We start from the raw sequence: 22108 nt of genomic DNA, 5'->3' as shown, positions 1-22108 counted from the left end.
TTGGGTCTGGCTCCGAAGTTTCCGAAGAACAGAGGCTGGGGTGCTGATATGAGTAGGGTGTCCTCCGCAGCCACGCTCAGGCTGAGCTTGAGCCCTGTGGTCTCTTAAGACTCTTATCTCCCTCCATTTCTCTGGGTCTGGGAGCTTCCCTTCCCACCTCTCCCACGTGAGGCTCCGCCCGGGTTTCCTTTCCCCAAGTGCTTCCCCGCCCACTTACGGCTCTGCCTTTCATTCCTCCTGATTCACACACAGCCTCCCCCTCCTCCGCCCCTCCCTGCAACGCTGCTGTAACTCCAAGGCAGTACCCTGGTACTCACGGCCAGGCTCTGATGGATTCACATTGTTTATGTATTGGTTTGTTGGTTTTAGAGACCTGGGGTTCATCTGGAGCCTTGCCTGAGTAGCTCAGAACTACCTACCAACAGGCCAGGACACCCGAACCCTCACCACTAGCGGCATGGTTATATTTTGGATGAGTTTACAGATTGGTCTTGAATTTGGGGCTCTCTTCCTGCCTCAGTCCCCAGAATTCTGGGATTACAGGCATTAATTCACCATACCTGGCTACAATTTTTGTTGCTAAGGTTCAAACTCTGTCTGGCTCATTGCATGCAAGTGGACACTCAAGGAGCTGAGCAGCCACATAGCTGATAAGAGCTAAGTTGGAACTCTGGAAGCGTCTTTTAAGTAAACTAGATTCTAATCGAAATCAGAATGAAGGCCCAGTTAGTGGTGATTGTAGGCACTGGGACACCTAGGTTTGGCTTGATCCCATCTGTGCATTGCTGGGATGGAGACAGGAGATCTGTGAAAGGCAGGTGCTAGTTCACTGAGCCAAACCCTTCCCAAGTCATAGCACACACACACACACACACACACACACACACACACAGAGGCACACACATAGATTCACACACAGAGAGACACAGAGAGAGAGACACACACAGAGACACACAGACACACACATAGAGACACACACACGTACAGACACATACACCCTCACAGACACACCCAGACACACACCCTCCACAGACACACACAGACAAATACAGACACACCACACCCCCACCAAACACCCCTACAGACACCTACATACACACACACAGACACACAGACACCCCCTCCCACAGATACACACACACAGACACTCCCCCAGATACACACAAATACACACACACACACCATACACATGCATACACACACACATACACACACCACACACACACACACACACACACACACACACACACACACACACACACACAGTAGAAGGCCTCTTTCCCATCTCCAGCAAGCCGGCCTCATCTTTAGAAAGTCACTCTGGGGTCAGTTTTTCTGGCTGAGTAAGTGGGCCTGTGCCCAGGGCCGGCCCCTTCGCTTGTTTTCTTTCCCCTGCTCGTTCTCCTTCCTCTATTCTCCAGGAACCATCCACCCACCGCTGACAGGAAACTTTCTTGTTTGGTCAACTTCATTTCCAACTACAAACAAGCCACCTTTCTTTGTCATCTGTACTTTGGGGTCCCCTGAAGTGCCTTCTCCGTCACATCGTTTTTTCTTCCTGACTCTTTTTTTTTTCCCCTCCTTTTTTCTCAGGGTCTTACTATGTAGCCCTGGCTGACTTTGAATCTGCTATGTAGATCAGGCTGGTCTTGAACTCACTGGTATCCTGCCTTTGCCTCTTGGAATTAAAGGTGTGTCATCTTTCCTGGCTTTTTAATGACTTTTAAATGCCAAGGAACAGAGATAAGGTGGTAGTTGTCTGTAACCCAGCACCTGAGGCAAAAGCACCATAGGTCCAAGGACTCTGTGTGTGTGTGTGTGTGTGTGTGTGTCTGTGTGTGTCTGTGTCTGTGTGTGTGTGTCTGTGTGTCTGTAGAGCAAGCCCACACCTCAAACCCAACAGATAAACAGTTCTTATGGTAAAATACTACAGGCCAGGCCTGGTGGTGCAGATTTGCAATCCAGAGGCTGAGGCAGGAGGATTACAAATTCAGGGCCTGTCTGGGCTTTACAATATATTTGAGGGCAGCAAGAGCCCATCTCACAAGGTAAGAAGAGGATTGGTAATGAGCTTAATGTAGAACGCTGGCCCAGCATGTGTGTGAGGCTCTGTCTTCAATCCCTAGGACCTCAAGTAGTCAATCAAATATACACATGGAAAAATACCCTCGTAGCGTGTTTTGGTTTTTCTTCCCTTCCTTCTGCCTCCCCCTCCCCTCTCTCCTTTTTTGATAAGTTGAAATTAGCCGGGCAGTGAATGTACACTGTAGCTGTCTTCAGACACTCCAGAAGAGGGAGTCAGATCTCATTATGGATGGTTGTGAGCCACCATGTGTTTGCTGGGATTTGAACTCAGGACCTAGGGAAGAGCAGTCAGTGTTCTTAACCACTGAGCTATCACTCCAGTCCATGTTGTATAATCTAAGATAGACTATAGCTTGCAACATAGCTCAGGCTGGCCAAGAACTCTTCAGGACTGGCTGCCTTGGTTTATTTTGGGGGGCCCGGTTTGAGAGAGAATCTCACTACATAGACAAAGGTGCCTTGAACTCACTGAGCTCTGCCTCCTGAGTGCTGGGTTAAAGGTGTGTGGGATCACAGGTGTGCACTACCACTTGACTCTACGTGGGGGTAGCTCCGGCTGAGTTTCACAGGCTGGCCCGCAACTTGCAATCCCCTTGCTTCAGTCCCCCGAACACTGGGCTTGCGAACATGTGCTACTATGCCCAGCTTTTCATCGTAATACGTAATTTTTAGTTTATGTGTATTTTGCCTGCATGTATGTCTGTGCACCATGTGTGTGCAGTGCCTCCTGGATGCTGGAAGATGTCAGATGCTCTGGAGCTGGTGTTAGAGATGGCTGTGCACCGCCATGTGGATGCTGGGAACCAAACCTGGGTCCTCTGCAAGAGTAGCAGCCGCTCTTGACCACTGAGCCACTACTTCAGCTCCTCTGCAAGGCTGACTCCTTTACATCTGCAGTTTTGTGCTTAAACACCTATCACTATCACCGTCACCCGTTCCCTTAACGTTTTATCCTTGCCTACAGAATCTCTACTGAAAAAGAAAAGTTTTTCTCTCTCCTCCCAGCTTCTGGTAACTACTATTCTCCTTTCTAGCTCTGAATTTGACTGTTGTAAGTACTTCTTGTAAAAGTGGCCAAAGATGGAGGATATTGTGTCTGGCGTCTTCTGGCTCATTCCACTTTGTAGAATCTGTTCCGTGTTCACCCATGTTGAGGCATGTATCAGTTATTATTGTTTTTTTCTGATTGGATACTATTCCATCGAGTGGTTATACCATATCTTGTTTTTTCATTGGTTGAGGGACACCTGGGCTGTTTTCACCTTTGGAGAATTCTGGAATCTTCCTGCCGGAAGCTCACCTCGCACACTGGCTGTGGTACTCTGAGCCTTGAGCTCAGCATCACCCACCCCTCCACAGTCCTTTACCTATGTTATTCTCAGTAGGCACAATTTCTTTGTTTGTTCTTTGAGACAATGTCTCACGACTTGGTCCAGGCTGGATGTAGACTCAGTGTCTTTCTTCCTTAAAGAGTCCTGGGATTATAGGCTTGTACTGTCACACCCAGCTGACCCACTGGTGTTTTTCATGGTAATTATGTCCTATAAAGGCACCGAGTTAACAAATCCTGAATCATTACTCATAGGAGAAACACTGGGTTGCATTCATGCAAGCCTCTGGTCACAAGATTTTTGTCAGCCAATTAACTTACAGGCTTGTTTTGTGGGTGCTTCAGTTCCAAGACACCTTGCTTAATGTACAGTGCTGATTCACTGACCCTGGGCCCAGAGCAGAACTCATGGCTGCTGGAAGCCTGGCTAGGGCACGTGTTTTCTCCCTCAGGCGCATTCCAGCCTCTGGTGCTTAGGAACAGACAGTTCTTTGCTTGGGGCTGTTCAATTTGCTTTTGTAAGGATCTGTAGTGTCTGAGCAAGCGCTGAGGGTTAATTGGTGTGATGCTGTGCTTGGCAGCTTAGCCATGAAGAGTTAAGTAAATGGAGACAGTGAAGCAAAATAAGCTTGGAGAAGATAAAATGCATATGTGTGCATACTACACACACACACACACACACACACACACACACACACACACACACACACACACGTTTATTCTTTTGTTTTTTTTTTTTTCATTGATTTGGAGACTATATCCCTTGCCAGCTTGAAACTTGACAATGTCAACCAAGTTGACCTCCATCTTGTGACCCTTCTCCCTTTGTTCCTAAGTGCTGGAGTTCCCAGTGTGTACCCCTGTGCCTGGTGGCAGAGTGTAAATATGTTTTGTGTTTTACAGAGAGTATTTTCTCTCTGTGTATATATAATAGCTTTTACTGTCTTAATTCACAGCTTGCTTGTTCCTACATAAGTAATGACTTCTTGCAAATAACATGCCTTTTTTTTCTGTCAATTAACAAATATCACATGCAGTTTGATTTTTTTTTCCATTCATACTTGACTGAAATATTCAGCTAAAAAACTAAGAATGTGTGCGTGCCTGTGTGATGTGGAGTTCAGAGGACAACTTGGGGGCAGTTAGGTTTTCTCCCTCTACCACATGGGCCCTGGGGTTGGACTCAGGTCATTACAGGCTTGGCTGCAAGCACTTTTACCTGCGGAGGCATCTCACTGGCTGTGGGTCTACTTTGAACAATGACCCTGTAGGTCATACCTGTAAGTCTGGCCTTAAGGAGGCTGAGGCAAGATTTCATAATTCATGGGCATAGAATGAGATTATGGAAGGATGCATGTAGGTTATACAGGACACACACGCTTCAGAAAGTTTGAGTTCCTCTGCCTGAAACCGTGCCCTGGTGGTCACCAGAACCCATAGATGCTCAGGTCCCTTCTGTAAACACTCCCTGGTGATGTTGGAGATCACAGATATTCCTGATGACTGTGATTTAGAGAACTGATTGTACTTGATCTTATGGATGACTTTGGGCCCTCCTTCCACCTTGTACACATTTGATAGAAGGACATTGCAGGCAGGGCCAGGTCTCACGTGGCTTTGTCACCAGTGCCTGGCATGTAGCGCTTGCTCATACCACTTATTCTTCTGTATTTACTTTTTGAGACAGGGTCTCCCATAGCCTTGATCTCCAGTGTAGCCCAGGATGACCTTGAATTCCGGATTCTCCTGCCTTAGTGCCCCTCCCTTGTGCAATTCTGAATAAATCATGGAAAAGGATGGGCGTGGCAGCTATGAAGAGGGAGATTTCTCTGGCTCTCCCTGGCTGGGGCCCACTCCTTTCCTTCTTGAAAGTATCGCTTCTTGTTACTGGGAGACATCCAGGCTGTATTCACAATGAATCAGAATGCCCAGGGCTCAGATGTCCCAGTCCCAGCCTCAACAGTTCTGGGGCCATTGATGGCCACTTCCCTTTCTAGGGTTTCAATCTCCTTACCTAATTCAGACATCTCCAGGTCCCCTCTGCAGGTCTGTTTCTCTCTGACACAAACCTTAGGGAGTAGCAGACGCCTCTGCTGACGTCAACGGGGGCGGGGCGGGGGCGGGGACACGGGACCACTGCTCCCATCTTAAAGGGAATAAGAGATCGTTTATAGCCATTATGAGTGACCGTGGCCCAGGAACACAGATTTAGGTTACCCCAAAATTCCATGTTCCAGTGTAGAAGCAGTTTTACAGATTATTGAGAGTTTCACAGGACAAAGAAAGTCATAAGGCAAGTTTGGAATGCATCAGTGGGTACATCACAGGTGCAGAATCAGTGGGGTTGGGGATCTAGTCTATAGGCCTGAGATGCTATGTGGTGACACTCTTAGCAACGCTGAGAGGTGCTAGTGCCTGTTAATAGTGTCTAAGAGGTTTTCAGTCCTTGGGAGGCAGAGGCAGGCAGATCTCTGAGTCTGAGGCCAGCCTGGTCTACAGATTGAGTCCCAAGATGGCCGGGACTACACAGAAGAAACCCTATCTTTAAAAGCCAGGAAAAAAAAAAAAAAGAAAGAAAGAAAGAAAAGAAGAGAAAAGAAAAGAAAAGAAAAAAAAAGGGTTCTATTTATTAGCACATGGTATTGGTTCAGTACAGAATGGGGTAAGGAATGGCTGTTCTAAAAAGTTAAAACTAGGCCAAAATAAGGGTATTAGTGTCTGAACCTACAAAATTCCGATCTCCCCACTAATACAGTTTCAATCGGTCCACCCGTCTCTGCAGAAACTCATTCCAGGAGTTTTCTGTTTCCAGACAGACACAGCTGCTTTTCAGGAATTTCATTCACAGTGAAAAAAAAACTAGGAAAGCTCACTGCACAGAGAGACCGCCTGGCTCCTCAGCGGGCTACCCTCCTTACCTCTGATTTATATCCTTCCTGCTGTGGTCAGTCAGATCGAGTTCCCTGCTGGTGACTTGCTGTGAGGAAGAGCCTCTGAGCCTGCACTGGCTAGCTGTGGGGGCACTGCACCATGAGGTGTCTCAGTTTCTCCATCTGTGAAATGTGCTGGGCCTAACCAGCTCAGAGGGGTATCTGGAGTGAGGGAAGACATAGCCTAATGACTAGTCCAGAGCTTGACACTTTAAGGTCATTTATTCTCAGGGTAGAACGTGTTCCTCAGTGTGCAAGGCACCTTCTGCAGACACCTAGTTCTGTAGGCTTCTCTACCCTGTGTGTGCATGTATCAGGAACAGGATCATGGGAGGAGGCTGGGAAGGTGGTCACTCTAACCCAGCGCTGCGGTCCTCTCATCAGACTGCCTCCTCCCCCTCTACTCCTGGGTTGTTGCTGAGCATTGAAGACAAGGTGGTGGGCAGAGGCAGCATCTGCCAAAGCCAAGGGACACCATCCAGCTTTGTGCTAGTGTGTGCTGCAGCTGGAGGCATGCTGAGCTTGTGTATCACCCTGTGACTCCTACCTACTTCCACCTTAGCATGACTTCGGGGCAGAATAGCTATAAGGTGTGTTGCTTGAGAAGGGAAGTATCCTGAATGATTCATCAGGGATTCCGGAAGAGAAGGGAGGGGAGGGGAGGAGATTGTCTCTTCCTTTTCCTCCTTTGTGAAAGTGGAGGATCAATCCTAGAGCCTTGTGCCTGCCTACATGGTACCAGACAGGTATACAACCAGCCTGGTGTTTCTCTCTGTCTCTTTTTTTTTTCCAGATTTTTTTTTCTTTCTAGATTGGGTAGCCTGCCCTTGAACCTCCTACTTCAGCTTTCTTATTGTCAGGGTTACCAACCTGCATCACTATGCTGGCTCATTTTTATGTTTTTGAGACAGGTCTCTCTCTATCTGTGGCTGGCTTGGAACTCACTATGTAGCCCCAGGCTGCCTCTGAACTTGTGATCTTCCTGCTTCTGCCTGGTGAGTGCTGGAATTTCAGGTCATAATGCATTGCCTAACTTGTTTTTTCCCCTTTCCTTTCCTTTCCTTCCTTCCTTCCTTCCTTCCTTCCTTCCTTCCTTCCTTCCTTCCTTCCTCCCTCCTTCCCTTTCTTTCTCTTTCTTTTTGTTGTTATTTGTTTTTAAGACAGAGTTTCTCTGTGTAGCACTGGTTGTCCTAGAACTTGCTCTATAGATCAGACTGGCTTTGAACTCATAGAGATCAGTCTGCCTCTGCCTCCCAAGTGCTATTGAAGGCATGCACCACCTCTATCTGGCCATTTTTTAAAAATATATGTTTAAAAATATATAGTTGTATTTTATGTTCATTGTTGTTTTTCCTGCATGTATGAAGGTGTCAGAAACCCTGAAACTGTACTTATAGACAGGTGTGAGCTACCATGTGGTTGCTGGGAATTGAGCACAGGTCCTCTGGAAGAGCAGCCAGTATTCTCAACTTCTGAGCTATCTCTCCAGCCCCTTCATTCTTTCTTTTTGGAGATAAGGTCAGAATAGTGAAGGCTCAAAGTCTCTTCCCTGCCTTCCTTGAATGTTTCCAGGGCTATCTTGTACTCTTGCTTCAGTTATTGTATAACTCTAGATAGCAACGAGACTATGGTATAGCGAGCGTCTGATCTGGTAGGACTAGCCAGGGCTCGCTAGTAGTCAGGAGCCATTGTACTAGATGGAGCCAGGCCTCAGTAGTGTCTCTCTGACCAAAGCTAGACTAGATCAGGGCAGAGTATCTGGGGTTTAGATTTGTTATTTCTCGTCCTACTCAGCAAGCCATGCAGGGAGCTCTGCCAGCCCAGGGGATGATTCCTGGGCCGGGGTAGTTTTTACCCCAACCTGTCCCCATTGTGAACTTCTGCAGCTGTTCTGTTGTGTCCCATGTCCTTAAGTTAGGGTGGTATCAGAGTCCACAGGCAGTGAGGGTGGTGGTGAGGCTGGACCTTTGTCCTACACCTCCAAATCTCTGAGAGTCAGTGGCTGGAGAGGAGGCCAGCGGGAACCACGTCTTTCTTTGTGCGCCACTCTTTCCCCATTTCTGTTCTTTCCTCATTTCTGTGTAATCCAGGGATATCTTGTAAACATTCTGAGTTTCAATTTCCATCACATCCTGTTTGGATTGGAGACTGTGGGGGTTGGTTATAGATCACATATTGACATCCCATGAGTTAATGAGCACAGACAGTCCCCAGGGTACAAAGGTCAACATGTGACTTTTCTGCTTTACAATGGTGTGGAAGTGATACACTTTCAGTAGAAATTGTTCTTTGAAACTTGAGTTTTGCTGTTTTCCTGGCTGGTAAGAAACAGTATGTTTCTGCCATGTGGGACAGCAGCTGTGAGCCGTAGTGTCTAGCCAGCCACACAGCCATACTGTTGCCAACATCCCTTAGATGTGGGTATTGAATATATTTCAGGAGATATACAAAACGGTAGTGTAAAAGTATGCAGGCAGGGTGTAGTATTGCATGCCTTTAATGCCCTCACTAGGGCATCAGAGGCAGGAAGCACTCTATGAGGTCGAGGCCAGCCTGGTTTATATAGAGAGTTCTAGGCTAGTTAGGCGGTTCAGAGTTACGTAGTGCAACCCTATCTCAAAAAAGAAAACGACAACAAAACCAGTTTTATATTACTGCTCTAACATAAACACAAAAAACAACTCCCACTGTGGAGCTGGGGAGCTGGCTCAGCAGTTAAGAGCACTGGCTACTCTTGCAAGAGGACCTGGGTTCGGTTCCCAGCACCCACATGGCAGGCAGCACATAGCCCTCTATTACTCTAGTTCTGGGGATTTAACATCCTCTTCTGACCTTCCGCAGGCACGGAGCACACAGGGGCACATACATATGTGCAGACCTAACACCCATACACATAAAATCTGAAACTGTGTAGAAATGGAAATTAACATTGCTTTGAGAGTCCATGTTACCCCCGATAAGAATGGGGTGACATGGACATATCATCAAAAACTCAGATGACTCCAGATGATGGTCTCAAGCTCACAATCCTCCTGCCTCAGCCGCCAGAATTCTGAGATACCGGCACATGTCACCATTCCCTTCTACATTAGGGTATTATTAACTGACTAGTAAGTTTACCAGAATATCCTATTGTGTGTGGGAGAACGCACACAAAAATAACAGTGTTATTTTTCCTGGCCTAAAGAAAGGGAACCTTTGGCAGAGTCGGCTCATTAACAGTAATGCTGACTGCCTAAGTTCCGGCTACTGAGCCAGGAGCAGGGCAGACTCTGATGTCTGAGCGATAACCGTGTTCTCTGGTCAGGGGACAGGCAAGCACAGTGAAATCCCAGCCCACAGCCTGTCACACCAGCACCTTATACTGACTGTGTGTTGTGTCTGGGGATGTGTACTGACTGTGTGCCGTGGCTGGGGAAGTATGGGAGGAGAGACTACAAGGTGGGGTTGAACAGTCCCTGTGGTCTTGTGGGAGATTGACCAGCATGGAGGGTCCAAGAGCTTGGCTGGCAAATACTCTATCACAGAGCTACAACAGTAGCAGTCTAGCCCCTAGCAGACTTCTGGCTTGCTGCCTTGCTGTCCCAATCAAACTGTCCTCAGTACCACCACCGTGCTGCTCTGGGGCAGTGCCTCTGTGTATGACCTCAGGGGCAGTGTCTCCGTGTATGACCCGAGGATCCTCATTCTTTTCTGTTCCTAGAAAAGTACTTAGAAAAGGATCCTTAAACAATCCCAATTCCTGGTTCTTCTGAAATTCCTCCATAGCCCGCACCTGTGGGCCTTGGGGTGGAGTGGCGTGGTCTTTGGGCCTGGTTGTCCCAAGTAGGACATCTGTTGGCTTTTGGGTGGGGCAGAGACAGAGCTGGAAGCCTCTGCCCAGAGCCCAAGAGCCAATTGGAGAATTATTTTTATTTCTCTGGCCATAGCACATGGTCTGGGTGGTGCTGCCATCTGTCTCCCACCCTACCTCTCTCCTGGCTGGCGGTCCCTGGAGGGTCACTTGAGGGAGGAGCAGGGGTAAAGAATGTCTCTGGGCTGGAGTTGACTTACCCCATTCTTCTGGCCGCAGGGCAGGCTGTGTGGGCAGTTTGCCTAGGAAGAGTGGGAGCGGCCAGCCAGTCACAACTGGGGAGCAGGAGTACCACAGCCACACAGCCAGGGACAGCTCACTGCAGTAATAAATCCTATGTTCTAGGGCCTTGCGTGACCCGCTGCCCCACTTTCCCTGGGACAGACCCAACCTTGGGAACATGGAGTGCAGGTCCTCAGAAGACCTCTCCCGTGGGGCTGTCTGACACAACTGGTCTCTGGTTCTCTTTAGGCCTCTTCTTCTGGGCTGTTTTGGGCCCAGCATTGGAGTGTAGGAGAAGGTAATGTTGAGGAGGGGTAGGGCCCAGAAACTACCTCCTCTGGCAGGGCGGGGAGGGGCGGGGCCGGTGGGGTCACATAAGATAGTATGGGGCTCGCTGCCTCTTTGTCTTGCCCTCCATCCAGCTCAGAGTGTGTGGCTGTGCTCTGTCAGGCCCCAGAAGAAAATGAAGCCTAGCAGCTAAACTAATGGGGTCTTATGCATTAGAAGGTTAATTAATTACTGTCAAGATATTAATCATCATTACCTATGTGTACTTGCCTGGCCTGTTTAAGGTTTCAGAACTTGTATGCCAGGCTTGGAGCTTCAGAACAAGGGTTATTAAATACCCTGTACATAGCACAGACTGGAGGCAAGCCCTGTAGTAGACTGCACGCCAGGCCCCCCTCCCCCATGGGTGTGTGTTAGGGGAGCTCAAAACCTAGGGCCTTGTGCTTCTAGTGTAAGAACTCTCACTCTGAGTTAGCTCCGTAGCCCAGTGTCTGCGCATTCACCGCTGTGGGAGCACCCTCCTCCTCTGAGTATTTATAGGGTGCACTGGGAGGCCCATGGAGAAATATAGGGTTCAGGTGGACTGTGCGCCACAGACATTGCCAGCACAGAAGGAAAGAACTCGGGTCTCTGGGTTTCATGGGCCAGAGCAATGATGTAGCTTACAGGAGGTCACTGTTGGCTCTAGGGAAGGAGCCATCACTGGTCGGTCTCAGTTCTCACACAGAATGGCTCTTTCTTTCTTTCTTTCTTTCTTTCTTTCTTTCTTTCTTTCTTTCTTTCTTTCTTTCTTTCTTTCTCTCTCTCTCTCTCTCTCTCTCTCTCTCTCTCTTTCTTTCTTTCTTTCTTTCTTTCTTCTTCTTTAACCTGAAGCCAGAAGGAAAAACAGAGCCAACCACCATGAGAGAGCTTGAGAGTCACTTCAGCTGTGAGTGCAGAATCTGCTTGTTAGAGGTTTGAGAAACATCTTGTGGAAATTTTTAAAATCATAATCTCACTGCATTTGTGTTGTTTCCCCACACACACTTACAAATTAAACTTCATTTGGTCTCACTGTGTAGAGTCAGCTGGCCTGGAACACCCTTGTAGATCAGGCTGGTCCTTAACTGACAAAGCCGCCCACTTCTGCCTCCCTGGTGCCTCACCACTGCCCGACTTTGGGGAGTGTTGGAAGTGTTCAGAGCCAGCATCCTTGATCTTACCGGTAACTTAAAGGATATCGTCTCCATTGTTCTAGTAGGTGTCCAATTTGTGTACGCTCTCAAAAGATGTCCTTGCTCAGGTTGAAGAAATCAGTTTTCTTCTCTATCGCCTTTCATTGTTTATTTATTTGATAACAGTCATTATTGTGAAGAGGTCTTAGGTTTGATCAAGTGGATAACGGGGTGCTTTACCATGAGCCACGGTTGCGTTAGCTTCTGTTCCTGTGTACTCTCCGTCCTGCCAGAGCCTTTGCTCATTCTCTGTGGATTATCTTCTCACGCTAGTTTCCTGTTTGTATTTTTCACACACCTCCATTATTCCTGTCTTACATTTCTACTGCTGGGTGGGATAAAGATCATGAACAAAGCAACTTGGAGAAGAAAGGGTTTGTTTCGGCTTACAGTTTTGGTTTCCCCATTGAAGGAAGTCAGGGCAGGAACTCAAGGCAGGAGCTTGGATGCAGGAGCTGTCCCAGAGGCCACAAAGAGGGCTATGTATCAGATTGCTCCACATGGCTTGCTCAGCCTGCTTTCTTATTATACACCCCAGGATCACCTGCCCAGGGAAGGCAGCACCCACAGTGGGGTGGGTGGGTCTTCCCATGTCAATCATTAATCAAGAAAATTGCCTAGAGACTTGCATGCACACCATTCTAATGGACTCTCTTTGAGTTGAGATCTTGTCTTCCCAGAGGACCCTAGTTTGTGTCAAGTTGGCAAAAAACTAAGCAGCACAATTCCCTGTTCTTTTCTCTCTCTCTTTTAAAAAAAACATTTATCTTACTAATTTTATCTTTATAACTATGTGTAGTTGTGTGTGTCTGTGTAGGTGAGTATAGGCATCCCCACGGGTCAGAGATATTGGATCTTCTGGAGCTGGGGTTACGGGTAATCGTGATCATCTGGTGTGGGGATGCTGGGAACTGAACTGGGGTCCTCTGAAAGAGCAGTATGTGCTTTTATGTGTATGGGTGGTTTGTCTCTGTATGTGTCTGTACACCATCTGAGTACCTAGTGCCTATAGAGGCTGAAAGAAGGCATCAGATCCCCTGAAACTGGATTTTACATTGTTGTGAACTGCCATGTCTCTGTGTGTGTGTGTGTGTGTGCGTGCGTGCGCGCGCGCGCGTGTGCGTGCACACACATGTGCAGGTAGACATGTGCCGTGGGACACGTGGAGATCAGAGAACACCTTTCGCCTGTCTCTGCCTCCTATCTCATTGTATGAGTGCTGGGAGCTCAGGTGTTTACCAAAGCGTCCAGCTTTTTAGAGGACCAAACTCAGGCCATCTGGCTCCCGCATTGCATGCTTTTACCCACGTAACCATCTTCCTGTGCTGAGTCACAGTCTCTTGATCCTGACTGTGGCAAACTGGCTCCTGAATCTCAGGGATTCTCCTGTGTCTTTCTCTCATTGACAGTAGAATCTCTGACATTACAGACATGGGCCACTTCGTTCAACACGTGTGTCTAGGGATCTAGACTCAGGTCTTCCCAGTTACAAGGCAAGTGCCTTACCCACAGACCATCTCCCAACTCTTTTGTTGGGGTTTGAGTTCTGGGTGAGAGCTACTTTCTCCAACAGTTTGGAAATATGTTATTTTGAGTCTTTTTGTATTACTGGTGAAATCCACTATTAATTTAATACTTCTTTCTGGACTCGGGGTTGGCTCATTGGTACAGCATCTTCTTGGCATACAAGAGGTCCTAGGTTCTATGCCCGTACAGCAGGCTCTTGCTGTAGATAATCCACCCTTTTTCTAATTTGCTCTTTTTCATCCCTGATGCTTTTACGGCATCAGTTTTGGGCATTGTTTTATTTTATTTGAATTTATCCTGATTAAGATTCATATGGGGGCTGTGAGATGGCTCAGCAGATAAGAGCACCGACTGCTCTTCTGAAGGGCCTGAATTCAAATCCCAGCAACCACATGGTGACTCACAACCACTTGTAATGAGATCTTATGCCATCTTCTGGTGTGTCTGAAGATAGCTACAGTGTACTTATGTATAATAAATAAATCTTTAAAAAAAAAGATTCATTATGGTTCCATAATCGGAGGATTCCGATCTTTCATCCCCTGAGGAAGTTTCCTGGCCAGTTGCTTCTTCAGCTGTTGGCTTTGCTTTGTTTGTCTATGTCACCCCTTTCTGGAATGATTTCTTGTGCCCATAGGGGTTGAACTGAAGGCTGTGTCCCTGCTAGACAGGTTTCCTGTCAGTGAGCAACAGCAGCCTGCATGGCATCTTCATCTGTCAACAGTGTATAGGGCCCAGACAGGACTTATATCCACTTTATTGCACATCAACCTGATACTCTGTATCCATTAGACAATTCCCCATTTCTCCCTCCCCAGCCTCTGGCAATACCTACTGTGCCTTATTTCTAAGAATCTGCGTTAGCTTCTATATGTATACCTATACATATGACTGGCTTCTTTCACCACAATATCATTGCCAATTGCCCGTGTTATAACAAATGGCAGGGCAACTTCCTCCTTAGCGCTAATATTATACCCATGCCATATTCTGTATTGATTCTGATGAATGCAGGGTGGCCTCCAGTTTTTGGCTGTTGTGAATAGTGCTGCTTTGAACATTGGTATACATATGTCTCTTGGAACTCTTTCTTTCAATTCTTTTGAATATATATATATATATTTTTTTTTCACCTCCCCCGTAATATTTAGGATCCTTTTCGCCCAGAGTTCATTAATGTCCGATTGAATCTATCTCTTTGCCTTTGTTTTCTACTTCCTAGCCTTGTGTGTGTTCTTAGAGGTACAGTCAGGGAGTGTTTGTTTGTTTTCGAGACGGGGTTTTTCTGTGTAGGCCTGGGTGACCGGGAACTAGCTCTGTAGACCAGGCTGGCCTCCCACTCATGGAGATCTGCTTGCCTCTGCCTCCCGAGTGCTGGGATTAAAGGCTCACTCAGAGGGGTCTTTTATGCTCATTGGGCAGTTTAGAAGCTTGGTTTGCTGAGGTAAAACAACCTGTTCAAGCCTCCCTGACTCCTGACCCCCACCCCCACCCCCACCCCCAGACCTTTCACTTTGTTCCCTGAGTAACTGGCCTGTACTACTTGGGCATCCTGCAGTGTGCACCATTCTTACTGTGCCTTGTTTTGGCTCTAACAGGTCCAACGGGCGCTCCTCCAAGCCGAGCCTTGGAGGGCAAGGCCGGCACCATTACCTCCAACGAGTGGAGCTCTCCCGACTCCCCCGAGGGGAGCAGCATCTCTGGGGGCAGCCAGGCACTGGACAAGCCCATCGACAATGATGCAGAGGGTGTATGGAGCCCCGAAATTGAGCGAAGCTTCCAGGAGGCCCTGGCCATCTACCCACCCTGCGGCCGCCGCAAAATTATCCTGACGGAGGAAGGCAAGATGTATGGTAAGGAGCCTGTCTGAGCTGGGCGGAAGCTGGCCTTGTAGTTCAGCAGGAGTGGACACAGTAACCTTGGGGCTCTCCCAAATGGCCTCTTGTGGCTTCAACTGAGTGCACAGTGCTTTCTTCTGTCCTGAGTTCTGAGCATCTGAGAAACCAATGGGTGATGAGCATGGGGTCTGGTGAGGAGACTGTGTACTAGTAGAAAAAAAATGTCTGTTCAGAGACAGGGTTTCTCTATGTAGCCCTGGCTATCCTGGAACTCACTCTATAGACCAGACTGGCCTGGAACTCAGAGATCCACCTGCCTCTGTCTCCCAAGTGCTGGGGTTAAAGGTGTGTGCCACCACTGCCTGGCAATAGAGAATTTTATGAGGATTATCAGGGGTGTAATAGACTATCTCCACAGAGCAGACTAAAAATTCTTTGTCTCTGTCTGTCTGTCTGTCTGTCTGTCTTTGCCTCTCTCTCATGCTCTTGCACATGCATGCACACACATGCACACTCCATCATAAGCAAATGCTTGATCTTCATGCCACCAACCTTAGATACAAAGAGTAACAAAACTGGGGACTTTGCCTGGGTGTCGCTCAGTAGTAGAGCATACTTGCCTAGCATTAAGGAATGTCCCGAGTTTAATCCCCAGCAGCAAATAGAAGGGGGGGAAAAAGAAAGGAAAGGAAAAAATTGAAGGGATTCTTTTGGAGTAGGACTCCTCGTGCTCCCTTCTCCTCCTCCCTGCTCCCTCCTCCCTCCTCCCTCCTCCCTGCTCCCTCCATGTATCCAGCACATGGCAAACAGCAGTTGGTGCAGCAGGTGTGGTTCGTGTCATGGAGTGGGGACATGGACACACACAGCTGACAGTTCTCTCAGGCAGGCTGTGAGAGCTATGCCTTCCTTCAGGGAGGACCCCCATACCCTTCAGCTTCTCGAGTGACCAGGATGTGGAACACCACATTTAGCAACCATATGGGAAGGACCAGCAGGCTATATGAGTGAGTCTATATGGCTTTGGAGGAGAGGATTCTGGGAAAGTTAAAACAGACCAAAACTGAATAGCTAGAGCAAGACCCAGGTCAGAGTTAGATCAGGCTTCTGCGCCCACTGGAAACATCCCACCTCAGGGATTCGTGCTTCAAACTGTATGTTGAGGGGTGGAAACCCAGAGGTTTGAGAAGGCCTCTGCAACCGGTGACGTTAGGACAGCAGAGGGTTCGAAGGCCAGCTGCCACTCTTGCTCCAATGGATTTCCACTCATGAGTGTCTCTCCCCACTCCCCACAGCACAGTGCTTTTTCAGCTGTTAGAGAGCCACTGTGTAGGAGATCTGAGTGTATTAGTGGTTGTCACCATAGAGTAACAAGTTCTCACAAGCTGCTTCAATGTTGAAAACAACAGCAACAAGCTGGGGTAGCTTGGAGGGAGAGTATGACCTCGGCTTGCATGAATAGGCATGGAGGTGGCATGCAGATAGAAGCAGGCAAAGGAAAAAACGGAAAACCTGTTTATTTTTATGTGTATGTGTGTGTGCCTGAGTATACATCTGCACCACATGCCTGGAAGGTCAGAAAGGACATCAGATCCTCTGGAACTGGCATTACCAAGGGTTGTGAGCTGCCACATAGATGCTGGAAACCAAATCCGGGTTCTCTGAAAAAACAGTAAATGCTCTGAGCCATCTCTCCAGTCTGCCTCTTACCTTACAAAGACACTAGTCACTGGGTTTAGGATATGTTTTAGTTCAGTATGATCTCAGCCTAACTAAAGCACCCACAAAGTCCCTGTTTCTAAACTGGGCCGTGGGTTGGGCTGTGGTACGGTTCAGTGGTGGAGTGTTGGCCCAGCATATGTAAGTTCCCGATCCCATCTCCGGCATCACACATTACAGGGTGGCCCGATGCTGAAGTTACAGGTATAAGCAAGCTCTAGGGGCTTCTTAGTCTTCAGCATCCCTCAGCTGACAAACTGAAGTCCAGTCCCAGGGCTGGGGGCAATAGAGCTCTGCCAGCTCCTGGTTTTGTTGTTGTTGATGATGTTTTGTTTGCTTTCTTTCTCTTTTTTCCATAGTCTTCCCCACAAGACCAAAACAGTGCCTTTCTTTTCTTTGGTTCCTTGCTCCTTTCACGTCAGACCCCAAGACCCCAGCTCTGCTCCCTGACACCAGTTAAGAACTCCCCATCTCTCTCTGCACCCCTCAGTTCCCAGAGGCACCCCCTTACCATCCCCTGCTCTGATCACTTCCGGTTCTAACAGTTGCTCCTCCAGGGGAACTTCCTAGAGGAGAAAGCTGACCTATGGAACATGCATAGGGTACCAGCTGGGGGCAGAGCTCTCCATGGGGTATCCTCCCATAGCTGCCCCAGATCCACGGGCTCTTTGGTGGAGAGCAGGGTGGATGCCAATAATGAGATCAAGTGTGAAGGTGGGAACGGGCAGGAGGTATATTGAGAAGCAGGGATTAACAGGAAGCCAGAGTGCGTGCACAGGATACTGAGAAGGAATTACTGTGTATGGAAGCAGATGAAGTACAGGAATCACTCAGCAGAGGGTAGCGGCTGAGGGTACTACAGTGACTGAGAAGGGCCCCGAGGTGAAGCCAGACTGTCTTAGAGTTTCTACTGCTGCTGTGAAACACCATGACCAAAAGCCAGTTGGGAAGGAAAAGGTTTAGTCCACTTATGCTTCCACATCACTCAAGCAAGGCAAGAACTTGGAGGCAGGAGCTGATGCAAAGGCTGTAGAGGGGTGCTGCTTTCTGCCTTGCTCCCCAGGACTTGCTCAGCCTGCTTTCTTATAGAATCCAGCCCGGGGTGACCCCAGTGACAATGGCCTGTCAATCACTGATTAAGAAAATGGCTTAATCACTGATTAAAAAAATAGGTTTGCCTGCCTCCAGCTCTACCTGAAAGAGGCATTTTCTCAATTGAGGCTCCTCCTCTCAGAGGACCCTAGCTTGTGTTAAGTTGGCATAAAACTAGCTGGCACAGTGACCCATGCCAGGAAAATTAGAAAGTTTGAGGCCAGCCTAGGCTATACAAGACACTGTCTGTAAACACAGGGTGGGCAAGATGCAGGGAGGATGGCTCAAATCTTTCAGCAGACCTGAGTTCAGTTCCCAGCATCCGCATGGAGCAATTCACAACTGCCTGTAAGTCTAGTCCCAGGGGATCTGAAGCCCTCTTCTGGCCTCCACAGGCACCATTATACACGGGACACACACATACACTTAGTAATTGTCTTAGTCAGGGTTTCTATTCCTGCACAAACATCATGACCAAGAAACAAGTTGGGGAGGAAAGGGTTTATTCAGCTTACACTTCCATACTGCTGTTCATCACCAAGGAAGTCAGGACTGGAACTCAAGCAGGTCAGGAAGCAGGAGCTGATGCAGAGGCCATGGAGGGATGTTCCTTACTGGCTTGCTTCACTTGGCTTGCTCAGCCTGCTCTCTTATAGAACCCAAGACTACCAGCCCAAGAGATTGTCCAACCCACAAGGGGCCTTTCCCCCTTGATCACTAATTGAGAAAATGCCTTAAAGTTGGATCTCTCTCTCTCTCTCTCTCTCTCTCTCTCTCTCTCTTTTGGGTTTTTCAAGACAGGGTTTCTCTGTATAGCCCTGGCTGTCCTGGAACTCACTTTGTAGACCAGGCTGGCCTCGAACTCATAAACCCACCTGTCTTTGCCTCCCGAGTGCTGGGATTAAAGGAGTGCACCACCACGCCTGGCTGAGTTGGATCTCATGGAGGCATTTCCTCAACTGAAGCTCCTTTCTCTGTGACAACTCCGGCTGTGTCAAGTTGACACAAAACTAGCCAGTACAGTAATAATAATAATAATAATAATAATAATAATAATAATAATAAATGGGCAGGGAGATTGTTTAGTAGGTAAAAACATTTGCTGCCACAAGTCTGGGGACCTGAGATTGATTGATCCCTGAAATTCAGGTTAAAAAGTCAGATGGAGAGGCTGGAGAGATGACTCAGTTGTTAAGAGCACAAGGCTGCTCTTGCAGAGGACCCTGGTTCAGTTCCCAGCACCTACATACTGGCTTAAAACCATCCTCAGCTCCAGTTCCAGGAGATCCAGCACCTCTTTTGGCCCCAGTGGGCACCAGGCACATGCTATGTACTTCCATCTTTGTAGATCAAACACTCATACACATGCAGTAAAAATAAAACAAATCTTTTAACAAGATAGATAGATGAGCTCTTCTAGGGCAAGATGGGAAGGTCATTCAAAAGCAGAAATGAGAGACCCCCTCCTTAAACGCAAGGTGGGAGGCAGCTCCAACTCCCAAAAGTCATTGGCTGATGTCATTGTCTGATGTCTACTGGATGCACATGTGGTATGCATGTGGTTTCTCTCCATCTACCCCACCCCGAGGCCTGACCCTGCTTATGTACACGTGGTCGGTCTCTCTCTCTCTCTCTCTCTCTCTTTCCCTCCCTCCCTCCCTCTCACATACACACACACATCTTTTTTTTCAAGGTAATTAAGCAAAAAATGAATAAAAACACAATAAAGATTGGCTCAGTGGTCCAGGATCTTTGGCTACCTGCTTTAGATTGAGTGACATTCTTGTGACTCACACTCTTGTTATAACCATTGCACCCTTCCCCTGCAGAAATGTTGTGACCTCCAAGTAGAACTTTGTACCCCTTAAGCAGCAGTTCTTTATTCCCTCCCTCCCTCTCTCTTCCTTTCTCTCTCTTTCTGACAGGATCTCGTATGTCATCCTGGTTGGCTTGGAAATCATTGTGTAGGTCAGGCTAGCTTAGAGCTCACAGGGATCTAAGAGCCTTTGCCCCCTGAGTGATGGGGGTAACGTGTATCACCATGCCCAGCTCCTCAGGCAGCTGATGCCTGTCTTTCTCAGTGGATCTAACCATTCCAGTCCCACAGTGGGATAACGTATTTGATTTAGCCCTCTTCCTCTTCCTCTTCCTCTTCCTCTTTGTCTTCGTCTTCCTCTTCGTCTTCTCTTCCTCCTTTTCCTCCTTCCATTTCCTTCCTCTTCCTCTTCCTCTTCTTCTAATCCACTCAGTGTCATGTTCATGTTGTAGTGTGTGTCAGAATTTCCTTCCATTGTATGTCTGTATTGGACATCCATCAGTGGATACTTGGGCTGCTGCTTAGATTTATTTAGTGATTGTGGGTAGCTATTTCTTCCCCTAATTTCTTTACATGTAAAGGAATGGACATTAGTCTCTCAGGTAGTGAGAAGAGCAGGGCTAGAAGCCTCCATCCCCACCTACTTTGAACTCCTTAACTGTCCTTCCTGGTCCTGCCTCCGCCTGGCCTTGGGTCAGGTGGGTCAGTCCTGGGCAGGGGGACAAGAGCGTCCTGCTCTATCTGATGACTCACCTGGCCTTCATGAAGGGAGGTCCTGCAGTGAGCCAGACACTGGCTTATACTAGTCTCTTTACCAGCTTGGTGGCCAGCACAGCTGGGAGCTATAGATAACCCTGAGCTCACAGCAGTGTGTGTGGGGCTGGTCCCCAGGGATACTGACTCAGACCTCTTGCCCTGGCTGTGCTCCTCTGGGCCTCTCATCTTCCCTGAGGAACCTGTTGTACCCTATCCTCACCTCTAGTCAGTTTCAGCTGCCAGCACCCCCAAGAGCCCTGTCTTTACACTTCCTGCATGCAGAGATCATTTCCCAAGTGGACCAGTCAGTGGGCCCACAGTCAGCTGACAGCAGATCCTAGAGTTGGGGCCATGGCCTTAGTGTTTTGACTACAGGGATTAGGCCTGTTACCAGCTCAGGCCACCGTACACCAGAGCCAGGCAGCCATGCGGATGACATGCAGAGCCGCAGCACAGCTTAACACCTGTTATTTCTGAGCCGAGGCACCCATGCTTGTTGGCTTTGGTCTCCAAACTGAACGCCTCTCGTTTCTCCAGTACGAGCTCTCATGCCTGGGGTGCCAACCTCCTGCTCATGGCTCCGTTCACTTTTGCCCTTTCACTGTGTGACTCTCAGTCTGTAATTGAGCATTCTATTCTGACATCCTATTCTGATTTCCTTTGGCTAGCCTGGCCTCAGGTCCCTGGGAATGGAGGTAGGGAGGAAAGAGGTACTTCTTCACTCTTGCCTGCATCTGTCCTTTCCCCTCTTCCTCCCCTTAGCAGCTGCATTGAGGGATGCCTTCCTCCTCCTCTTCTTCCTCCTCCTTTTCCTCCCTGAGGCTGGCTCCTTAATCTTTTGCATCTGTTCTTCCTGGTCCCAGCCTTCACCTACCATACCTGGAGGCAGCTCTTGTATGGCTGAGTCTTTCTGCCCCTGGTTTCATTCCCCGTGTCTTTGATTCCTCTGCTATGCCCCTGGCTTGCCATTAGGCTAGTCTTATGAAGCATCATCTCTCCTTGAATCTAGCTGGAGTAGGGGTTGGGGAATTTCTGTTCTTCGTGACTCCATGGCTAGTGAGAGAGGCAGGAGAAATACCTTTTGTAAGGGAACCACCCAGACAGGCATGTAGTAGGGTGGAGCCAGGAAACCAGAGGGCTGGGTTGTCTTGGACCTTTCTGGAAGGAAGAGGGTCCCCATCTGGTGGTGGTGGTGGGACAAATGTGCTCTAGACAAAGGAGCTAGAGTCTGGCACTGTCTCATAGGTAGGACTTGACACCGTAGCTTTGAGAGCCCAGTAAAGCATCTAGACAAAGCATTACCAGGAAAAGGTTAGAAATGAGCAACACACTATTAAAAGCTCCCTTTTCAGCCTAGACTTGGGCAGCCTAAGCTGGAGTCTTGTTGAATTTTTTTTTTTTTTTCTTTTACTGTGGGGATGGAGTAAAAAGTGGGAGACTG

At 48.2% G+C, this 22108-nt stretch overlaps 1 protein-coding gene across 2 annotated transcripts in view; it reads left to right on the top strand.

The window, feature by feature from the left end:
* The window catches only part of Tead4 (TEA domain family member 4), a 73671-nt gene that overhangs the window by 14644 nt on the left and 36919 nt on the right, over nt 1–22108 (top strand). For both annotated transcript variants that reach the window (NM_001080979.1, NM_011567.2), the window contains 1 exon segment: nt 15048–15302. In NM_001080979.1, the coding sequence (NP_001074448.2) occupies nt 15098–15302 (205 nt within the window). In that variant the 5' untranslated portion in view covers nt 15048–15097.

This window comes from Mus musculus, chromosome 6 (genome assembly GCF_000001635.26).
Source record: "Mus musculus strain C57BL/6J chromosome 6, GRCm38.p6 C57BL/6J".
NCBI lineage: Eukaryota > Metazoa > Chordata > Mammalia > Rodentia > Muridae > Mus > Mus musculus.
This window is presented reverse-complemented; position numbering and strand designations above follow the sequence as displayed.